This window comes from Trifolium pratense, linkage group LG7, assembly GCF_020283565.1.
Source record: "Trifolium pratense cultivar HEN17-A07 linkage group LG7, ARS_RC_1.1, whole genome shotgun sequence".
Taxonomy (NCBI): Eukaryota; Viridiplantae; Streptophyta; class Magnoliopsida; order Fabales; family Fabaceae; genus Trifolium; species Trifolium pratense.
Genome location: NC_060065.1, coordinates 43,435,842 through 43,455,092, shown reverse-complemented (window position 1 = coordinate 43,455,092; position 19,251 = coordinate 43,435,842). Strand labels below are relative to the sequence as shown.

The following is a 19,251-nucleotide window of genomic DNA, read 5'->3' as shown; positions in this document are numbered from 1 at the left end:
CGGACATCGAACCGACGAGGACACTGGGTCACTGGTTCATTGGTCGAACCACTGGGTCACTGGTCGAATCGCATGATAAACCGGATTAAATCGGATTAAACCGGTGAAATGAACCGGTCTCTATATAGTTATTGATCCGATCTCTATATAGTTAAAAAAAAATCATAAAAAATATTAAAATTTGAAAATTTCATAAACTCATAATGTGACAATGTCACAAGTTCTTAAATTGTTCTAGTGGCGTAGCTATGAATATGGATCAAGGGTACAAACGATTTTAATGGGTCAACCTATGATGTGTAAATGAGAAGTTACCGTACACACACTTATTAGATTGTATATCTATATTCTTTAGAGTTGGAAAATATCATATATGTGTATAAAAAATATATAAGAATTTAACTAAAATAAAACTTTATATTTCAATTTTTTCAAAAAAAAAAAAGAAAACCTAAATGATATGATAGTGTCAAAATATAAACATTAGAGCCAAAATAATAAAACAACATTCCTTCAAAAAAAAAAAAAATATAGTTTTAACCGGACAAGTTTTATATTTTTGTTTTTGACATCTCTGTTTTATATATATATTTTTTTTTGATAAAGTTTTGACAATTGGGCCACACATAATTAAAAGTCCAACATTGTTACTTAAAAGAAACCCTAATTTTCATTTTCCTTGTTGCAGCCGCTCTCCCAGCTTCTTTTTTCATGTGAATCTCCCAGCTTCTTTTTTCCTTTTTCACAATTGCTACTGGTTTATCCATTTTTCTGCATCTTCTCAACTACTCCGCCATTCTAACATCTTCAAGTTTATATTTTTTTTCTTCTTCTGTGCGATACTGCGATTACGATCTCCATCTACTCTTATTTTCAAAATTCATTCTTCCATCTTCAAGTTTCTATTTTTGCTTCTTATCTGTGATACTGCGATTTGGATCTTTGTTATGCTTCTTTTTGTTAAAAAAAAAGAAAATATTAATAATAACAAAACGACGTCGTTTTGGCCGGAAAAAAACGCGTGTAATCAAACCGACGGTTCTGGTAAACCGCCGGTTCACCGGTTTTTCCGGTTTTTCCGATTTTTTCCGATTCCCGCCGGTCCAACTGCTTGTCCGATCCAACGTATGAACCAGACCGGACAGCCTCCGGTTCCCGGTTCGACCGGTTCGACCGGCCGGTCCGGTCCGGTTTTTAAAACACTGCATCCATCTCTTGTATTATTTCATGGGTTATGCTGACAGATGGGCGTTATGCTAACGGGTGCCTTCGGGACACTGGTTAAGAAAATAAAAAAAAAAATCTTAAATTAAAAATAATATTTTTTAGGTTTTTAAGGCGTTGATTGTACAAAGTTTAATGTCATATTACTATATTTATTTTCTTAAACAGTGCCCCGACATTTTTCTTATTTCATTTATTATTATTGCATACAGCGGATCGCAAAAAATAATAGTTTGTTCAAATTCTATTACGTTATAGTATAATAGAGTCGTTAATAATTTTAATTTGAGGACTCTATTTGACAACATTTTACACTAAATAGTGTATTACAAAACAACAATAATTTATATAAATACATTTACCATATAGAATTACTATAGTCACTATTTGACAACATTGAATTCCATAGACAAAACCACTTCTTATGTTTTTTGGACCTTACCTTAAGTTCAATATGTCTAAAAAAATAATATAAGGACATCTTAAATCACATGGTGACATATCTCACATGGCTTATCTAGAAAGTATAGTTCAATCATCATTCTTTAATATAGTCAAAATATTAATATCAACTCAGCCACATTCAATTAATTTAAACAAAAATTCAGTGTCACAAGATGCAAAAAGATCATATATAAATTGAGAATACAATAAGTGGTGACAAAGTTAAGAAAAAAAGTTGAAACTCATAATGGATCCAAATGATAATAGCTCTTGTGAATCTTCTTTTTGCAAAGATGAAAAAGTTGAAGCAATGAATCTTCTTGAAGAGTGTTGGTTCTTTGATAACTTGTTAAATATAAGACCTAAAATGTTAAGGTCTCATTCTGATCCTTATCCTTCAATGAGCTCAGATTTTTTGGTGAAGGATTCTAATGTATCAACAAATTCATCACCAAGTAAAAAATCTAACAATAGTAGTTTTGTTCATTCTAAGAAGATTCAAAGAACACCATCATTGCCACCAATTAGAGTGAGAAAAGAAGAAGATTGTGATGATAAAAAAGGAAGCAACTCAAGCAAATTGGTGCATCAACCATTAGATTATGTTGTGTTTCAAGCAAGTAGTTGTAAACCTCATTGTGCACAAATGAAAGGACATCATCATGGAAATAGAAGGAAAAGCAAATTGCTAAGAACACCATCTTTGCCTCCATCAATAGGGAGAGAAGAAAAGTTTCAAGAAATTGATCCTAGAATTGGAAGATCCTGCAAACAACCATCAACACCTAGCAATATTGACAAATTGCCACCAAGATTAACCTCTAAGGTACTATACTATATTAATCATCTAGACTTATTTTTTTCATTAATGATTGAAATATGCATAGGTTTTTTTTTTTTACTAAAAATATGTATAGGTTTTAAATTGCGATTGTGTCGTGATTCCTGATATTGCGGAGAATTGTGATTTAATGTGGCAAGTGTAGTTTCAATCAAAGTCGCATTGCAGTTCCAAGACATAAAAAACCTTGATGTCGCAGCTCAGATTGGTTTTTGCAATTTTTTTTAAACCATTATGTCATGTCTAAGAATTTATGATTGATATTATGTGTCTAGCACCAAGAAATAATACCAATTAATACAAACATGGCAAAAAGCTTTTAGCATTAAGTAAAATCATACCATTAGAATTAGAAAGGGACAAAGTAGCATATTTAGCTTGATTAATGCTCCTACCTTTTAAGAAAATTCAATATTCCTTTGCTGTGTTTGATTATTCCACCATTTGAGAATGTAAAATTGATTTTAGAGGCGTATAATTGATTTTGCTCGCAAAACTAATTCTATCACGAAGATACAGCTTTGAACTTTTGCCTCTGCAATTGATTTTTAGTCTTGATAAATTTTTCAAATTGTGAGTACATCTACGCTAGCTCAGCTCCTGGGCCTCCCCTAGCTCTCTTCCTGATACATATGAGCATACTCAACAAATGTACAATCCACTTTATATAAATGTATCTAAATATAAAATACTTTACAATGAATTCACTTTCACGAAGAATCAACTTATTAAAAATTTCAATTTTTGTAGCCGCAGAACCAAACCCTGAATGTTTTTTAAGCGAACTAACTCATTGTATATATTTTGTGATACATTGACAGAGTTGTAGCATTCCAAGAAGTAGAGCAGCTAGAAACATTGAAGTTGAAAGCTTAAACAAAGAAGGTATCATGGAAATGAGGAGAAAGGTACTAAATCAAAAAACAATAAGGAGAAGCCTAAGTGATCTTGAATATGAAGAAGTACAAGGGTTCAAGGATTTAGGATTCTCATTTGAGAAAGAAGCATTAAGTCCAAGTTTAGCTAACATAATTCCTGGTTTGCAAGAGAAAAATAGAGATGAAAGTGAGGAAGATAAAGCAGCTAGAGGACCTTATTTATCAGAATCATGGTTAGTGCAAAGTTGTGCAACTCCTCTTGTTCCAAATTGGAGCAATAATATTTCTGCTGATGATATGAAAAAGCATATTAAGTTTTGGGCTAGAGCTGTGGCTTCAACTAAATGTTGAATATTGATCATAAATTACACACTTCATATATCAATTCTTTTGTAACAATTTCCTAAGAACAGTCAAAATAATAATGATAGTAATTATAATTCTTCCTATTTATTTTTTAATCGTATTATTAGTGTCAAGTATCCGTCAATTTTGCTGATGATTAATCTCTGTTAGGAGATCTGGTTGACCCGCCTTGAGTTGTTCTTTTCTCTCAACCACATTTTTTCTATTTCCAAGACTTAAACTCGTGAAGTTATAAGATTTGAGTCCAGTTCCATTTGGACCGATATACCGTTGGTTCTTGCTATTTATTTTGCAATAAGTCATTATTTTGATGTAAAAGGGTTTGTTATTTACTCCTATAAAATTAAAAATAGTTATAGATGAACACAATTTTAAAGCTCTCTTTGGTCTTTTCAATCTAGAAAATTATATTTTTGTACCTATGGTACCGCTTTGTGTGGAACTTATTTTCAAAAATTATTTGTTACACATCTAGACTGCACAAATTTAGTGAATTTTTGGAATGCATACATTCAGACAAATGTTGGATGTAAAAAATTGATTTTGGTTTGGGAAGCTCTAATGCACTAGAGGATGATTATGTGATTGATTAGTATGCCATGCCCTCTTTCTAGTTGAGCATGATGACGACTTCAACATGCTCAAAGAAATATGATGAACGCTTAGCGGAACGATCATTCTGAGTAGAACTACCCATCTTGGTTGCACCTTATTTGGAGTTGGATACATTGGCGTTTCTATGAAGCAAACTGATGAAATTTATCTTTCATATTAGATCAACTGGCATTAATTAAATTGGATATGCAATGCATAAGTATATGTTAGAAACATAAGGGAAAAATACTAAACTCTAATTCTGTTTACTAGTATATTTTTTATTATAAAATGCACACTCGAATTCTATAATCTAAATGTGTTGAACATAAGGGAAAACTCAAACCCCCTACATAAGTATATACATGAATATTGTAATTTTAAAAATCTTCAATTCGAATTATTATAATTTGGGCATATATACCAACACAACTCGTTTGAAAAGGAAGTACCAATGGCTTTGTTTTACAATGTCAAATTTTAAACTTATGGCTTATAGTAAGCTTTTTTTAAAAAAAATAAATGAAAGATACCTATTTTTACTAGTTTATAACTTAAAGTTTATGTCTTATTATGTTTCTTCCAATTGTATCATTGTCATCTTACTTAAAAAAAAATTAAATATTAATTAAACATATATTTTTTATGTCATTTCACATCTATAAGCTAGTCCAACGACAAATTTTACTAAACACTACAAACTCAATTAATTAGTTTATCCGCTATATACTAACTATCATGAGTTCATCCGCTATAAGCTACTTCATCAACTATCTACTATTTATTGTCAAATAGACTATATATACCTTCATTTTTTTTTGTCAAATAACTAAAAATTCTACCATTAAGATGGATAAGTGGATGATCAGAGTTTGAAACTTAACCCTCTATATATATAATACAATGTCCGTGTCAAACTGAGTCAAACTCACATGACTATACTCCCTTCATCCTAAAATATAAGAAAAAATGAAACAACAAAAATTAATATATTTAATCCAAAATTTACACCAAATACATTTTTTTTTACACACAAATACATCATCTTTTATTTAGTAGTTTTTACTTATATTTTGTAACTCATGTAATATACCCTCAGTGACAATATATAAACAAAAGTTACCAGTCTAGGTTCTTTGAATATTGAATATATCTGGTCTATAATATAAATCAGATACATTAAATATGTCATCAACTTGAAAAATTGATTTTTGCTTTTATATATTAAGATAAGATGATAGGTGAAGAATGGGGGGTTTTGTTTTCCCACCAAAAGCCAAACAGAACTCCACACAGACACACAAGATAACAATAATATCTTCCATCCCAAATCCATGAATGAGTGAGTGAGTGAGTGAGTGGTGGTAATTAAGATACACCAGCAATGTTGCATTCTCAGTTTCATCACCATCTTCTCTTCTCTAACTCAAACCACTTTCTTCCCACACCCCCACTCTTACATAACAAACCCCCCTCTCTTCTCCCTTTTCTCAAACCAGTAGTACCCAATTCTTCTTTTTCTTCTTCTTCTTCTTCTTCTTCTTCTTCTTCTTCTTCAATTTCAGCCATTCCTTCTTCTTCTTCTTCTTCTTCTTCTTCTTCTTCTTCTTCATCATTCACATTTCTCGCTGATGTGATCAACACTATCACAACTGAAACAGATGGACCCATCGAAATTCCAGATTATTCCCCTCCTTCTCTTTTCGACACCACCGACGACCCTTCTTTCATTCAAATCGCTTCTAGTATTCTCCTCACCGGTGCCATCTCTATCCTCCTCTTCCGCTCTTTTCGCCGCCGAGCTAAACGTCTTAAAGAAACGGTGAATTCCCTTTTTCCATCACTGTTTTTCTTTCTAATATGTATGTATGTTATAATTGCCACAATTCATGTTCTCATACATGTTAGTTAGATATAATAATTTTTACATTTCAATGTTTCTCTCAATTTTGTTAAAATTATCATCTTTGAGTTTAAAGGACACTCTCACTGTCACTGTAAATTAATTTTACGCCGACAACCAATAAGATTCCTTCCATGTCATAGTATGAAAGTGGAGTTAAGTGGGGTGATGTAGTGAGAAATATGGTTGTGATTGGTTGACAGTGTAACATTAATGTACATTGTCAGTGCATATTCCTTTTTTTCTTGTTTTTCTAGGATTTAATTTGTATACACTGACGGTGCAAAACAATTTTACACATACATCCAATGAAATTACAACATGTAGACATTTGAGGAGATAATTTAGGAACAAACTTATAAAAGCGGCATTATAATGTGATTTGATTGGATACATGTGTAAAAATGATTATGTAGAATTGTCATAGGAATGTAATGATATATTATTCTCAACCTATCAAGTTAATCTATGAACGATCACTGTCCTATTTTTAACGGAGAGACTAATTTGATGAATTACGAATAATTTAACGACTATTTATTATATTTCTATAGTTCAGGAGAAAGTGATATTTTAGGTACCAAATTGAATGTTTACTCTGTTTACAATAGCGCTGGGACAATGATTGTGGCCACATCGGTTGTAATAGACTACGATTTAAAAGATTCCTGCCGCCTTTTGGATTTCAATTTGTCTTGAGAAAATGTGCCTAGTTATAATTTTCACGAAAATGTAAGGTGATATATGAGTTAAAAGCATGGATTTTTAGTGTGAATTTGGACAATAGCGCTGCGAGTCTGCGGCAATGATTGTGGCCGCAATGTAAGATTTTTTATGTCTGTGCAACAACATTACGACTTTAATTGAGCCGCATCGGTTGTATCAGACTATAGTTTTTCCTTTATATATCACAAGGATCATGATGCCAGCACCACGGTTTAAAACATTGCTGCCACCTCTTGGATTTCGTTTTGTCTTAGGAAAATGTACTTAGTTATAATTTTCACAAAAAATGCATGGAGATATTAATATACAGTATGAGTTAAAAGCATGAATCTTTAGTGAGAAATAGTGAATTTGGATTTGGATTTGGATTTGTTGCAATGCTGTTCCTGTTCATGTTTACGTTTTAGTGTGATATACGCTACTGTGATTAAATTTTTGTGTATTCATTGTAATGAATGAGTTTTTTGTGGTTTTAGCAATTCAGGTCTTCAGGAGAGAAGAAGTCAGTAAAGGAAGAAGCATTGGACACCCTGAAAGCTATGGGGACTGCTTCAATAGAGACTGCTAAGGGTCCACCTTCACCTGTTCAAGCATTTCTCGGGGCAATATCAGCAGGGATTATTTCTCTTATTTTGTATAAGTTTGCCACTATCATTGAGGCGGGTCTTAGCCGGCAAACGATTTCAGACGATTTCTCTGTATGTCTCATCTTCTCATGTCCTTTTCTTTGGTTTTGTTCTTTTTGTTACACAGCATGTTATTTAGAATCAGATAAGCCTGTTTTCTGTGATTAATTTAATCGAAGAGAAAGTCAATTGGAGTGTTATTAAATAGCAGCTATAGCTTTACAAAATTTGAACAAGTCTATTATTCTGCGATAAGCTATTTAGTACAAAATGTTGCCGCATAGTTCCTATAGTCGGCTAAGTAGCAGTGTTGCGTAACAGACTTTGAACAAACCGCTATTTTCTTCGATCTGCGATTGACAGCACTGGTTGTTAATGTTATTTACTCTTCTTAATTGTACAGAATAATGACAATATTTTAATGGGAGTGTGGTTCATCTCTTGAAAATTTTATGGTTACTAACCTTTTAAAATTATTCTGAACTTTTTTTCATCTGGTGGTTAATCATCATTCTTCTTTTGGTTACAATTTTGAAATTGAGACTCCAAAGTCCAAACGATTACTGCAAAATGATGAGAAACACTAAAAATATAGCATGTCAATTATTAAAGAAATAGTAGGTTTTCAGTAACATGTAACCAAGGAACATGCACGAGCGCACCTGCTTTGATTGTTGTTGTTGTGTCCTTCAGGAAAATAGTCTTCAAATATATCTGGCTTTGTTATCGTTTTACCAATGAAGAACAGATCAAGCTCATTGATAGGATATATTTGATGAAAATGTGTATCTTTCAACTGCCAATATTTCACCCTCTACTAGTCTCATTGTTGCTTGATGTACCCACATGATCTGAAGTTCGCAACATTGTTTATAATGGCTATATAATGTTGATTTGTATTAATTCATTGTTATCTCGTGTCTTTCATTCGTGAGCCCTTTGAGTATTGACCACTAAATTGCAATAATCAAACTATTCATTTGCACCGAAGTTCAACCATTGGATATTAATTAATTAGGCAATCCATTCATAGATTGGAACTAGAGTTTATGCTAATCATGTGAGTCTGTTTTTTTTTTTTTTTTTGAATAAAGAGAAATTTCATTAACAAAAAATTAGGTTACACCATCCATATCAGTATGTATATGGGTCATAATACAAAGAGGGAAATTATTGGACCAGTCCTGATTGGGCTCAGATATGGCCCATCGAGCAAGAGAATGAGCTGCTTCATTCCCCTTCCTATTCACCCACGAAGTCTATTTAAATGTTTTGATTGTCAAAACTATACAAGTAAGCAGAAAGGGTAAGAAATGGGAAAAAATATCTAAAATATTGATACTATTCTTTTATTTGAATGCATTCTGGTTTGTGTGGAAATTTCAGTTTCCAGTGCTTATAGCTGGAGTACACCACAGTAGGGGAACTGTAAATATACAAATTTATGATTACTTGTTTGAAGTGAAATAAGGTTTTGCAAGTGTGCCTATTATGTTCATCACAAGGTGTTGTATGTCTTTGTATGCCTCTATATGCAGGGGCACTAATTTGTGCATTTAAGAGCACAAGATCTTTTGCTAATATAGCCTATAATTGTGGTCAATCGAGCGTACTTAGTGCAAGGATACCAGTTTTGTGTTGCTCTGACAGTTACGTTTTGGTTTTGAATACTACAGAAGTCTTGTGCATTTAAGAGCACAAGATCTTTTGCTAATATAGCCTATAATTGTGGTCAATCGAGCGTACTTAGTGCAAGGATACCAGTTTTGTGTTGCTCTGACAGTTATGTTTTGGTAATGAATACTACAAAAGTAAGCAGAAAGTGTAAGACATTAAATGAGAAAAATAGTTAGGTTTAAATATAGTTATGGTCCCTCTATTTTGCCTCATTCACGATTTCGGTTCCCCTATCGCTAAATCCACAATTTTGGTCCCTCAGTTTTCAAAATGTTGGACTTTTTCTACACTTATACATTTGGAGCTAAATCTTGATGATGTGGCAATTGAGTCAATAATGTTGTATATTTTGTCGCATCGATAGGACTAATACAAAATCAATTTATTCAATTGATAGAGAATAAGTACAAAACAGTTATTCATGTTTATGGTGCATTGATACTCATTACACTAGTCTTTCTTGTTTGCACTATAATCTAACGGTGTAATGGTATGTTTTTCAGGCCCGCCAGATAACAATCACCGTAAGGTAGCATCTATCTCTTATCTATCTGGGCCGTTACCATTCTTTTGTTTAAACACCTGACAATCATCTGACAATTTTTTTGCAGGACAATAATAAACGGTTTGACCTACCTTGCAACATTTATTTTTGGCTTGAATTCCCTTGGTCTTCTACTTTATTCTGGTCAGCTTGCCCTCAAATCCTTTACGGGAGATTCAACTGAAAAGGAAACTGAAAACAAAAGTGCTGATCAGTCTAGCATATCAAATTTATCCGTTGAGACTCGTACAAACGACACTGAATTGAGCAGCAATAATGAAGAACAAAGTTCCAACAATGCACCGTAGTTATTACCGGAAGTATAGTGAAGTTGAAGTTGAGAAATAGGTTAGAAAATCTTGTCCACTTGTAGAATTGATAGAGCCTGTTTGAATAAACTTCACAAGAAGCACTTCTGAAAAAAGAAATATTCAAAAAATCTTATATTGAATGAGTGTTTTTTACAAAATCTGCTTCTCATACGTTGAAGTTAGCTTCTGCATTTCAATTTTTTCATATAATCTCCCATTTAACTTTACTACAAACATGTTATTCAAAAAAAAAAAAAACTTTTCGACAAACATGTATACAGTGTTTGTTAATTGCATACTAGTATTAGCAGATCACAAAAAATAGCGTTTTGTTCGAATTTCACTGTGCTACAGCTCTATAGCGTTGCTATAGTCTCTATTTAACAACACTTTGTACTAAATCTCAGATCCCACTACAATAGCAGTTTATTCAAATTTTGCTACGCTATAGCAACTACTATTTGACAACACTATTCAATGTGGTTATAATATATTTTTTCTAGGTGAAAGATCATAAATTTATTTTAACTTAGATGTTCCTTTAAACTGAAAGCTAGTCAAAACTAGGTTGAAGTCCTTGATACTTTATACTCTTCCACTGTTAGCTATGTTGGTGGCAAGGGTTCTTTAATGCAGTCACCAGTTTTACTGTTGAATATTGTGTATTAAGAAAGGTTTATAGTAGCTGTATGACTGTATCCTCATGTTTTCCCTTTTAACCTTCTGTTCTCTCCTTTAACATTGTAACATAAAAAGAGTTACATTTGAGATTTCTACTTCTGCATTCACACACACGTACACAGCCCTTACCAAATTCTTGTTTTACCATCATTGATAGCTAAGGTGTTTACCCTTTCTATCCTTTGCCAGTTTTAGTATTTTACTACTTTGTACTATATGTAAGTAAGTAACAGTGCTACTTGGAACTTTAATTGTTCCTTGCAATGCAATTTTGCAGTACAATAATAACTCACACGAATGGAAGGCATGTTCTGATCCTAGCTTTTACTTGTATTGTATTGTGTTGTCATTATCAAACCAATAACCCCAGCAGTGTGGACATTTGTCTTGAGTTTCGAAATGCAATGACCTCAGTGGTCTTAATCTTTTAAGAACAGTGCCATTTTTATTTTATTTTTGTCAAAATTTTCCTCCATTAGATGTAATCAAATTTGAGACATTGTCAGCGTATTAAATATGGACATCTCACCCATTTGAGATTCAAACTTTGATTTGCTACGTTGTGGGTGTCTAGCCCCTTTTGCTAGATTCAACCATCGTTGATACAACCATGTGTTTTATGCAATGGAGACGAGTGATGTGACATCAATCTTTCAAATGGGGTTTTCTACAATGGGACAATTTTTAGCACAATAAGAGATTAATTTCAAGACTAAATTGAAGTGTGGGACTCCATAAAGTAAGATAAGAACACAATTCATTGTTGGAGTAAAAATGAGCAAGTGTTCTTAAACCCTACATGATAATTGTGGACTCACATTAGAGTTGTGAACTTCCACTACCAGCTTTAAGAGTGATGCTTGAATGTTAAGAGACATTCATAAATAATGTGCAAAATCTTGCAAATAGGTAGTGCATATTAGGGTTTTTCGATCATACCAAAAAATTAATATAAGTACACATGCAAAAGCAATGGGTCTAAATCTAATGAATCATGATGCAGATGTATTTCACCCTGCTCACCGTGATTTTTCAATCTCACCGCTCATCTAAACATGTGCAATGGGCCTGATGAATCATGAATGATGCCGATGTATTTTATGCTATATATAGAGGACATATTTGGTTGAAACTTACTGTGATTTTTTCAATCCCACCGCTTATCTAAACATGTGCATGAGCGCGCACACACTCACATATAGAATTGTATCTTTGATTATTTTTTAAATGGGCCACGCAACTCACATCAACAACATATTATGAAACTAGAAATCAAAAGCATTTTTACAGTGTATTTCCAATATTATGATCTTTACACCTTTTTTGGTGGGTCAAAATTGTCAAAAAAAAATATCTTAAAATCTTATTGCAATTTCAATTTGCACATGGATGAATATGAAAATATTTATCTTGAAAGGCTTTTGTGTGGCATCTATTGATTATTGATTCTGCAATCCATGTGCCATATGTCATTTTTGTGGGAGCCAGAATGCCTATCCCTTATTCCCCACCACAGTCACTCCATTCCATTTTTAATCTTCTCATCATAAAGTTTGCATGAAATGCACTTTTTCCTACCAACTTAATTGGTCTTTTTCTCTGCTGGTCCTTTTTCAAGTCAAGATTCCTTAATTAGTTCTACCTTTTCTTTCATCATACAGTATAATAAAGCCAATACTACTATTAGAAACTGCTTAATCAAGAAGTAATTTATCTTCCTCATAAGCTTTATAGTGCTAGTTGTCCCCACTAATCACCCATTTTAGTTTCAAATAGAATAGAGAATGTTAAAATACAAAAAATTACATATTAGTTTAAATCTTAATAGACTTAAACTTGTTAAATAAATGGTCAACAATTTCATCTCTAGCTCTTGCGTATGAAGAAAATTTAATTAGGTGGAGATAAGTTACCTTATTGTTTCTCATAGATTCTCTGCAGAACTTAATCATATGAAAATAGTGTATATAAATTACATTGGGTGGTTTAAAGTTATTTTACTGGGTTAGCATGTGCAATATATATATATATATATATATATATATATATATATATATATATATATATATATATATATCTTCTATATTAAGTCACTATATGTTTGATATATATATAGTATATATCTTCTATATTTATACTATATATCTTCTATATTTAACCATGATATTTCAAATCGAATACTACTACTATCTTTCTAATTAATGAGCTCAAAGAAGAGCTTCATAAAAAATAAATGATCCGGTGACTTAGACTTTATAGTGAGCTCAAAGAAGAACCGCAAATATTTTGACGATTAAGTAAGTGTTATGGACTTATGGTTGAGGTTTTAGAGTTAAAATAGGGAATACATAAGCCTAGATCATGTGACTTAGACTTTATAGTGAGGTAATTAGGGTTTTAGGTCGTAGAATCTTCCTTTGGACACGGTAGTCGTGTCCTCATGGATAGGTGTAGGGAGATTGTCTAAATTCCTTCATCAAATGGAGACTCTCGGCCATGCTTCAGTGTGTCTTAAGGGTGTGTCCATATTATAGTCAGTCCAAATGCTAGTGATAAGAGTGACTTGCACATAAATGGACATTGGCTTAGTTTGAAACAAACAAATAAATAGAAACAAAATTATTGAGCCAGTGACAATTATAAAGGAAAAAAAGTTTAATTTTTTAATATGGTTTTTCAAATTGAGAGATACGCTTGGCAGTTGGCACAAGCCTAAATATAAATATTTTATATTTAGGCACATTATTGTTTGGGTCATGCTAACCAGTGCTCCCGGGGCACTAGTTAAGGATACTAAAAGAAGTAATTTTTGTATTGAAAATAACATTTTTTATACTTATAAAAAGTAAATTACACAATTTCCAATACATTCATACCTTATTTAGCTCCTTAACCAGTGCCCGAGGGACATTAGTTAGCATTTTCCTTATTGTTTTACTGTGTATGATTATTCAAATGTGGTTATCAAAAGGAGAGAGGTACTCAACATGATTTGATTTGTTTTCTTTTTGTCGTGGCTTTGTCTTTTACCAATTGCAAAGAAAGAGAGAAAAAGATTGCAAGGATAACCAAACTCTAGTTTTGCTGCCTTGGGAATTGATTGTGCTACGGAGTTTATCATTGAGAATAGAGGAAACACATGCTTTGAAATTATGCAAATCGGTGACAAAATGAATGGGAAGAAGTAAAATCTTGCAATGAAAATTGAAGTAAGCTCTAAACAAACAATAATACAAATTTTAATATTTTACTACTCTTGATGTGGTTGCTTTGAAGGTTAAGTGGTTTTTTTAGCTAATTCATTCATCTCAAAGTCTTTCAAAATTATGTGTTCTTCTTGAACCAAATGCTTCTTGCCTTGTACTTGTCTAGTACTCCCTCCGGCCTTTTTTTAAGCTAAAATTCTTTTTTGCACACTTATTAATGAGTTGTTTTTTTGTCTTGATTTTATGTGAAATTTATATTACAATTCCTAAAATGACCTTCTAACATATTAAATTTGCATTGAGACTCTACAATCATGTAAAAAAGTTGAACAATTAATTAGAGGTACTTTTGGAATGTTAGCATTTAATAAAATTACTTTTGATAATTTTTGCTTATATTTGAATAAGACCGGAGGGAGTATTTAGTATAAAAAAATTACTTTGTAATAAAATTACTTTTGATAACTTTTGCTTATATTTGAGGCCAAAATTTTTTGTTGATTTTTGCTTATAAATAAGACCGGAGGGAGTATTTAGTATAAAAAAATTATTTTTTATGTATAATGTATATTGTACAATTGATATATCTAAATTATATTATAGATCAGATACATTAATTACACAATAAACTTAAGAAGTAAAACTCGTTTCTATATAACGAGGACTAGAGGGAGTACATCGAAAGGATCAAACATATTCCCTCCCTCTTTATCAAAAAATTTATTACCTCTAATTTTTTTTACACAATTATACATATTAAAACAATCAATAAATTTTGTTATTTTTTATACTCTCTATTATCTTCTTTTTATTTTTTAATACTCTTTTCTATTATTAAAACATATTCCAACGATTCTGCCAAAAAAAAAAAACATATCCCAACGAATGTCAAGTGTTTCAAAGTTTTGAATACATGATCTTCAATTTGAGATATGTGAGTGGCTTTGTGATAAAAATTGAGTCCACCCTCACCAATGTTAACGCCACGGCACGAGTAATGATTTTAAGGTCAAAGAAGGACAAGAGGTGATGGTGATTGACTCGGCATCGAGAGAGGAACTCGTAGAAGCTGAGCATGACAAAGAAGTCTCTTGAATCCGAGACGAATTTGGACTCACAACTATCTATTAGGAAAGGATAGAATGCAAAAGGATTAAGAGCATAAACGACGACCTATTTGACAATGGTGGTATACCAACGGTGGTCGACCGGCCAACAAGGCAACAACCATAAGTTTGAAAGTGGAGAGTAGAGAAAGAATACAAGATCGCTCACTCTAGAAGCCACATATGATTAAATTCCATTTTGCTTAGTAATTTCATTTATTTTTTTACAGAAGGTTTGTAATTTCATTTAAACCTAAATCATTAAATACACACAAGTACTAATAATCATTAACTGAAATTCCATAGTGTTTGGACCATTTTCTCACCTACATTTCAACTCTCAATTACAGTACCTTACAAAATTCTTTCTAGCCAACCTGTAATGACACATAAATTTGATGTTGACGATGACATCACTACTAATTGAAGATGGATAAACCACCATTGACCATGACACGTTACTAGAAGTTAGAACATACAACCAAATATAACTACCATAACCAAATGCCCCCAACCCTACCAACTTTAATTTTTACCCTACAAACCTATATACACACTTCAAGCTCCAACCAACCACTACCAATTAAACACATATGGCAACTATGTGTTTGTTCATATTCTACCCATTGATGGTAGAGATACCTACTTTCATTATCTTGTTTGTCTAATTATTCACTGTCTATCTATAATAAATCAACAATTCTAAATTTATGATGTAAGTGAATGTTTGAAATCACTAAGTTTTACAAAACAAAATCCAAGTGACAATTGTTAGCTAGTGTGTAACTTTTTCTAAAATTCCATTGCATAATGTTACATAGTCTAGCTTAAATTTAGAATCAATTTCAAAACCAAACATAGTCTAGCTTACCAAAATCACGGTGATTTATCGTGAGTTTTCAAAAGCTACCGAGTCTAATTTCTGCAAAATCACACCGTGATTATAATACCAAAATGTCATAATGTTGGAATCACGGTGATCCACCGTAATTTTGCATATGCTAACCAAATATAACCTAAACATGTGAAAATCAATTTAACATCAGAAAAATTAATTATAGTTACTCCCTCAAATCAAAAACACAAATTGCATAACTAAAGCTATTTATACAATAGTAAAATTATAATCAATCCCTCTAAACTTACCAAAGCTGACCAAGATTTAAGCAATAACAATAATAATAATCTACATATAATAACAACAATTTAATTATTCTGTCAATTAAAAAAGAAAGATTTAAAATTTTAAAAATCAAAACTAAAATTAAAACCCAACACCAGCCTGCGCGCCGACGCCAAGCGAAGCCGGAGGAGGATGCGGCTCAAGTTTCCGATTGTTCCAGAAACAAGCCTCCGGGGCAAGCTTAGTCGCCGACCTCATCGGCTCCGACTTACAGCGCTTCAGAACAAATGGCTCATACCCATTACGAGATTTCGAACACCCTGCCAACTTCTGCTCAATCATCGTCGCCATTGACATTCCAGCGCCATTTCCGGTCACCGGAAAAGAACATGAAGATCTCGGCGGCTGCATCAAAGGCTGAACAGTCTTCACTTTCACCTTCGGCTTAGTACACGAGGAAGAAGATGACTCCACAGTAACCTTTTTCTCCCCTCCGGCGACTTTTCCAACCGGTCTCTCCGGTAACCACCGTATAAAATCAGTGCTACATACCCATGTTTCTTTTGACACTTCCATTGATAGCTTCGGCTCACACATCATCAATAACAAGCATTCAGGTAATGTTTCTCTTTCTCTCTCTTCTTTCTTTGACCCATTTTCTTGCTCCATTGACCCAACAAGACCCATTTCCGGGTCGAATCCTTGTTGGGTCGGACCCTGTTCCTTCTCTGCAACAGTCACTTTCTCTTCTTGTTCTTGTTCTTCCTCCGTTGAAACTTTTTCAGCATTTTCTGATTCTGTTTGTGCTTCATCGTTTTCTTGTTCTGAAGATGCTAAGAATGTTTCAGGTGAAGTAGAAGAAGAAGAAGAAGATGAAGAAAAACAAGAAAGTTCTGAACTTTCTTGTTTCTCTTCATGTTTTTCTTGATGGGTTTCTTCTATTTCTTGTTTTTCAAGATCTGCATGAGATGAATCAAGTAAAACACATGTAAAGGTTTCATCTTTATCTTCATCAATGTCATTTCCATCTTCATTTGTCTCTTCCTCTTCCTTGGTAGTTTCTTCATCAACTTCTTGGTCTCTTTTGCTTTCAATTTCACAAATGCTATCTTCTTGTAACATTGTTTCCACCACTTCAACCAATTGTTGTGGTTCTTCTTCTTCTTCTTCTTCAACTTGTTCCATTTCAATGTTTTGTTCTTTGTAGTAACCTTGTTCTTGTTCATCATCTTCATCTCCACTAGATTCATCTAGTTCTTCAACTTCATTGTGATGTTGTTCTTGTTGTTGTTGATCATCTTTGTGAATAGGTGATTCCCAAAAACGATTAGCCAAAGCAGCCATTTTGACAGGATCAGATCTACACCTCATCAACAAAAGAGCATTCTTTGGTGGAACACAAATGCTAACTCTACCTTTCTCTTCAACTTCTTCTTCTTCTTCTTCTTCTTCACCTTGAAACTCTTCATTTTGTATCTTCTCATCAACCAAATCAATATCAAGATCTTCAAAAATATGTCTCCTTTGACTATAACTCCTTTCACTTTTCTCTCTTCCATCAACAACATCCTCATCATCCATTTCCATCTCCATCTCCTCATGATGTTCCACCATCACCTCAATCTCTCTCCCTTTACCATCATAAGCAACTAACCATCTTGCAAATGCAGCTCCACATGAACCTTCTCTACCATGTCCACCACCAGATCTTTCTCTTTCTCTTTCTCCTCCTCCTCTTCCTTCTAAACTACTATTACCCTTTTCTTCTTTCTCTCTTTCATTTGACATACAAGAAGACCTACAAGGAAAAAAGCAACTAAACTCTCTCAAAGCTTCACATATAGTTAAAGGCAAATGAACCCATCTTTGATTCCTATGTTTCAAACACTCTTGTTGCAAATTTTGATGATTTTGATACAAACTTTGACTATTCTGTCTAGTTAGATCTGGATTATTTTCACCTCTTCTAAAACTAGCTTCACCTCTTCTCTTTGATCTTGACCTCATTTTCTTCCCTTGTTTCTTTGTCTTAACTCTAACTTGTCCAATGCAAGTAACTTTAGGAGATGAAGGTTCTGGATTCTCAAAACCACATCCTCTTTTCTTTCCACCAGTTGGGAACATTGGTGAAGCTTGACCACCTTTCATGCTTCCATTACTCTTTAATCTTCTGCTTAAGGAAGATGAAAGTGATATCTGTGGTTGGTCTCTGCTACGGCTTGGACTCAAGATTGATTTTGATGAGAGTTTCATTGATGAAGATGATAAACGTGATGTGAAACAAACAAAGAGTTCACTTGTGCTACTGTTGTTACTTGTTGTACGATGATGTTTTTCTGTTTCCATTAAGTGAATGTTTTTGGTTTCAAAATAAGAGTTGCCAAGACATGGCTATTGAGTGAGAAAATGAGATTATTTTATTTAGGGGATGGATGAAAGAAGGGTATCCTTTGATTGATTTGTAGGGTGGGGGGGGTGGTCTTTGCAAGGTGAGTGTGTGAGTGAAAGATGATAAAAGAAAGGGGAAAAGGGTGTTTATTGGGAAGATATGGAAGGTGACGAAATGCTTGTTTGTCTTTAGCAAAATCTAACCTAGTGGCTGTAGGGTCTTGTTGTCAATTGCTGTTTTTCTTCATATGACCAAATTGCCCTTCATATCATGTGCAAATCCTTCATAGCAGTAAGTTTTTTAATTATGTTTTTCTTTGTCTTTAGTAAGTTTTTTAATTATGTTTTTCTTTAAAGAGAAAAGATATTCGTACCATAAATTTGAGATGATTTTACAGTAAATTTTAATATGGATCACTTCATCAAGTGGTCATGGTGGACCAGTCATAAATAATATTATAACAAATAAGAATTTTACAAAATTTATTGTTGGATGAAAAGTTTATATCATATAGATTATTCATAGAAAAATTTAGAAAAATTGAAAATCATTTGATATGTTATTGAGACACACCAAGATTAACGATTTATTAAATAACGTAAATCTATGGAT

The 19,251-nt window shown here is 32.9% G+C and overlaps 3 protein-coding genes across 3 annotated transcripts; 2 read left to right on the top strand and 1 right to left on the bottom strand.

Annotated features, from left to right (window-relative positions):
- The first annotated feature begins 618 nt into the window (after nucleotides 1-618).
- On the top strand, nucleotides 619-3,854 carry LOC123895125. Its single transcript, XM_045945341.1, has 2 exons — nucleotides 619-2,494; nucleotides 3,331-3,854. The coding sequence occupies exons 1-2, from the start codon at nucleotides 1,916-1,918 to the stop codon at nucleotides 3,736-3,738; spliced, it is 987 nt and encodes a 328-aa protein (XP_045801297.1). The 5' UTR covers nucleotides 619-1,915; the 3' UTR covers nucleotides 3,739-3,854.
- A 1,768-nt stretch (nucleotides 3,855-5,622) lies between these two features.
- On the top strand, nucleotides 5,623-10,292 carry LOC123895124. The gene is made up of 5 exons (XM_045945340.1): nucleotides 5,623-5,856; nucleotides 5,932-6,169; nucleotides 7,453-7,674; nucleotides 9,783-9,808; nucleotides 9,891-10,292. The coding sequence occupies exons 1-5, from the start codon at nucleotides 5,732-5,734 to the stop codon at nucleotides 10,129-10,131; spliced, it is 852 nt and encodes a 283-aa protein (XP_045801296.1). The 5' UTR covers nucleotides 5,623-5,731; the 3' UTR covers nucleotides 10,132-10,292.
- A 5,904-nt stretch (nucleotides 10,293-16,196) lies between these two features.
- LOC123895123 (probable serine/threonine-protein kinase kinX) lies at nucleotides 16,197-18,834 on the bottom strand. Its single transcript, XM_045945339.1, has one exon. It carries the CDS (start codon nucleotides 18,594-18,596, stop codon nucleotides 16,392-16,394), a length of 2,205 nt encoding a protein of 734 aa, XP_045801295.1. The 5' UTR covers nucleotides 18,597-18,834; the 3' UTR covers nucleotides 16,197-16,391.
- Nucleotides 18,835-19,251: the final 417 nt, after the last annotated feature.

What these genes read in the sequence shown, in the direction of transcription:
- LOC123895125 (XM_045945341.1), top strand. Translation starts at nt 1,916, where the DNA reads ATGGATCCAAATGATAATAGCTCTTGTGAATCTTCTTTTTGCAAAGAT. An exon ending in CACCAAGATTAACCTCTAAG is followed by an intron (nt 2,495 to 3,330) that starts GTACTATACTAT and finishes ATACATTGACAG; the next exon opens with AGTTGTAGCATTCCAAGAAG.
- LOC123895124 (XM_045945340.1), top strand. Translation starts at nt 5,732, where the DNA reads ATGTTGCATTCTCAGTTTCATCACCATCTTCTCTTCTCTAACTCAAAC. An exon ending in CTCAAACCAGTAGTACCCAA is followed by an intron (nt 5,857 to 5,931) that starts TTCTTCTTTTTC and finishes TTCTTCTTCTTC; the next exon opens with TTCTTCTTCTTCTTCTTCTT. An exon ending in CAGATAACAATCACCGTAAG is followed by an intron (nt 9,809 to 9,890) that starts GTAGCATCTATC and finishes ATTTTTTTGCAG; the next exon opens with GACAATAATAAACGGTTTGA.
- LOC123895123 (XM_045945339.1), bottom strand. Translation starts at nt 18,596, where the DNA reads ATGGAAACAGAAAAACATCATCGTACAACAAGTAACAACAGTAGCACA.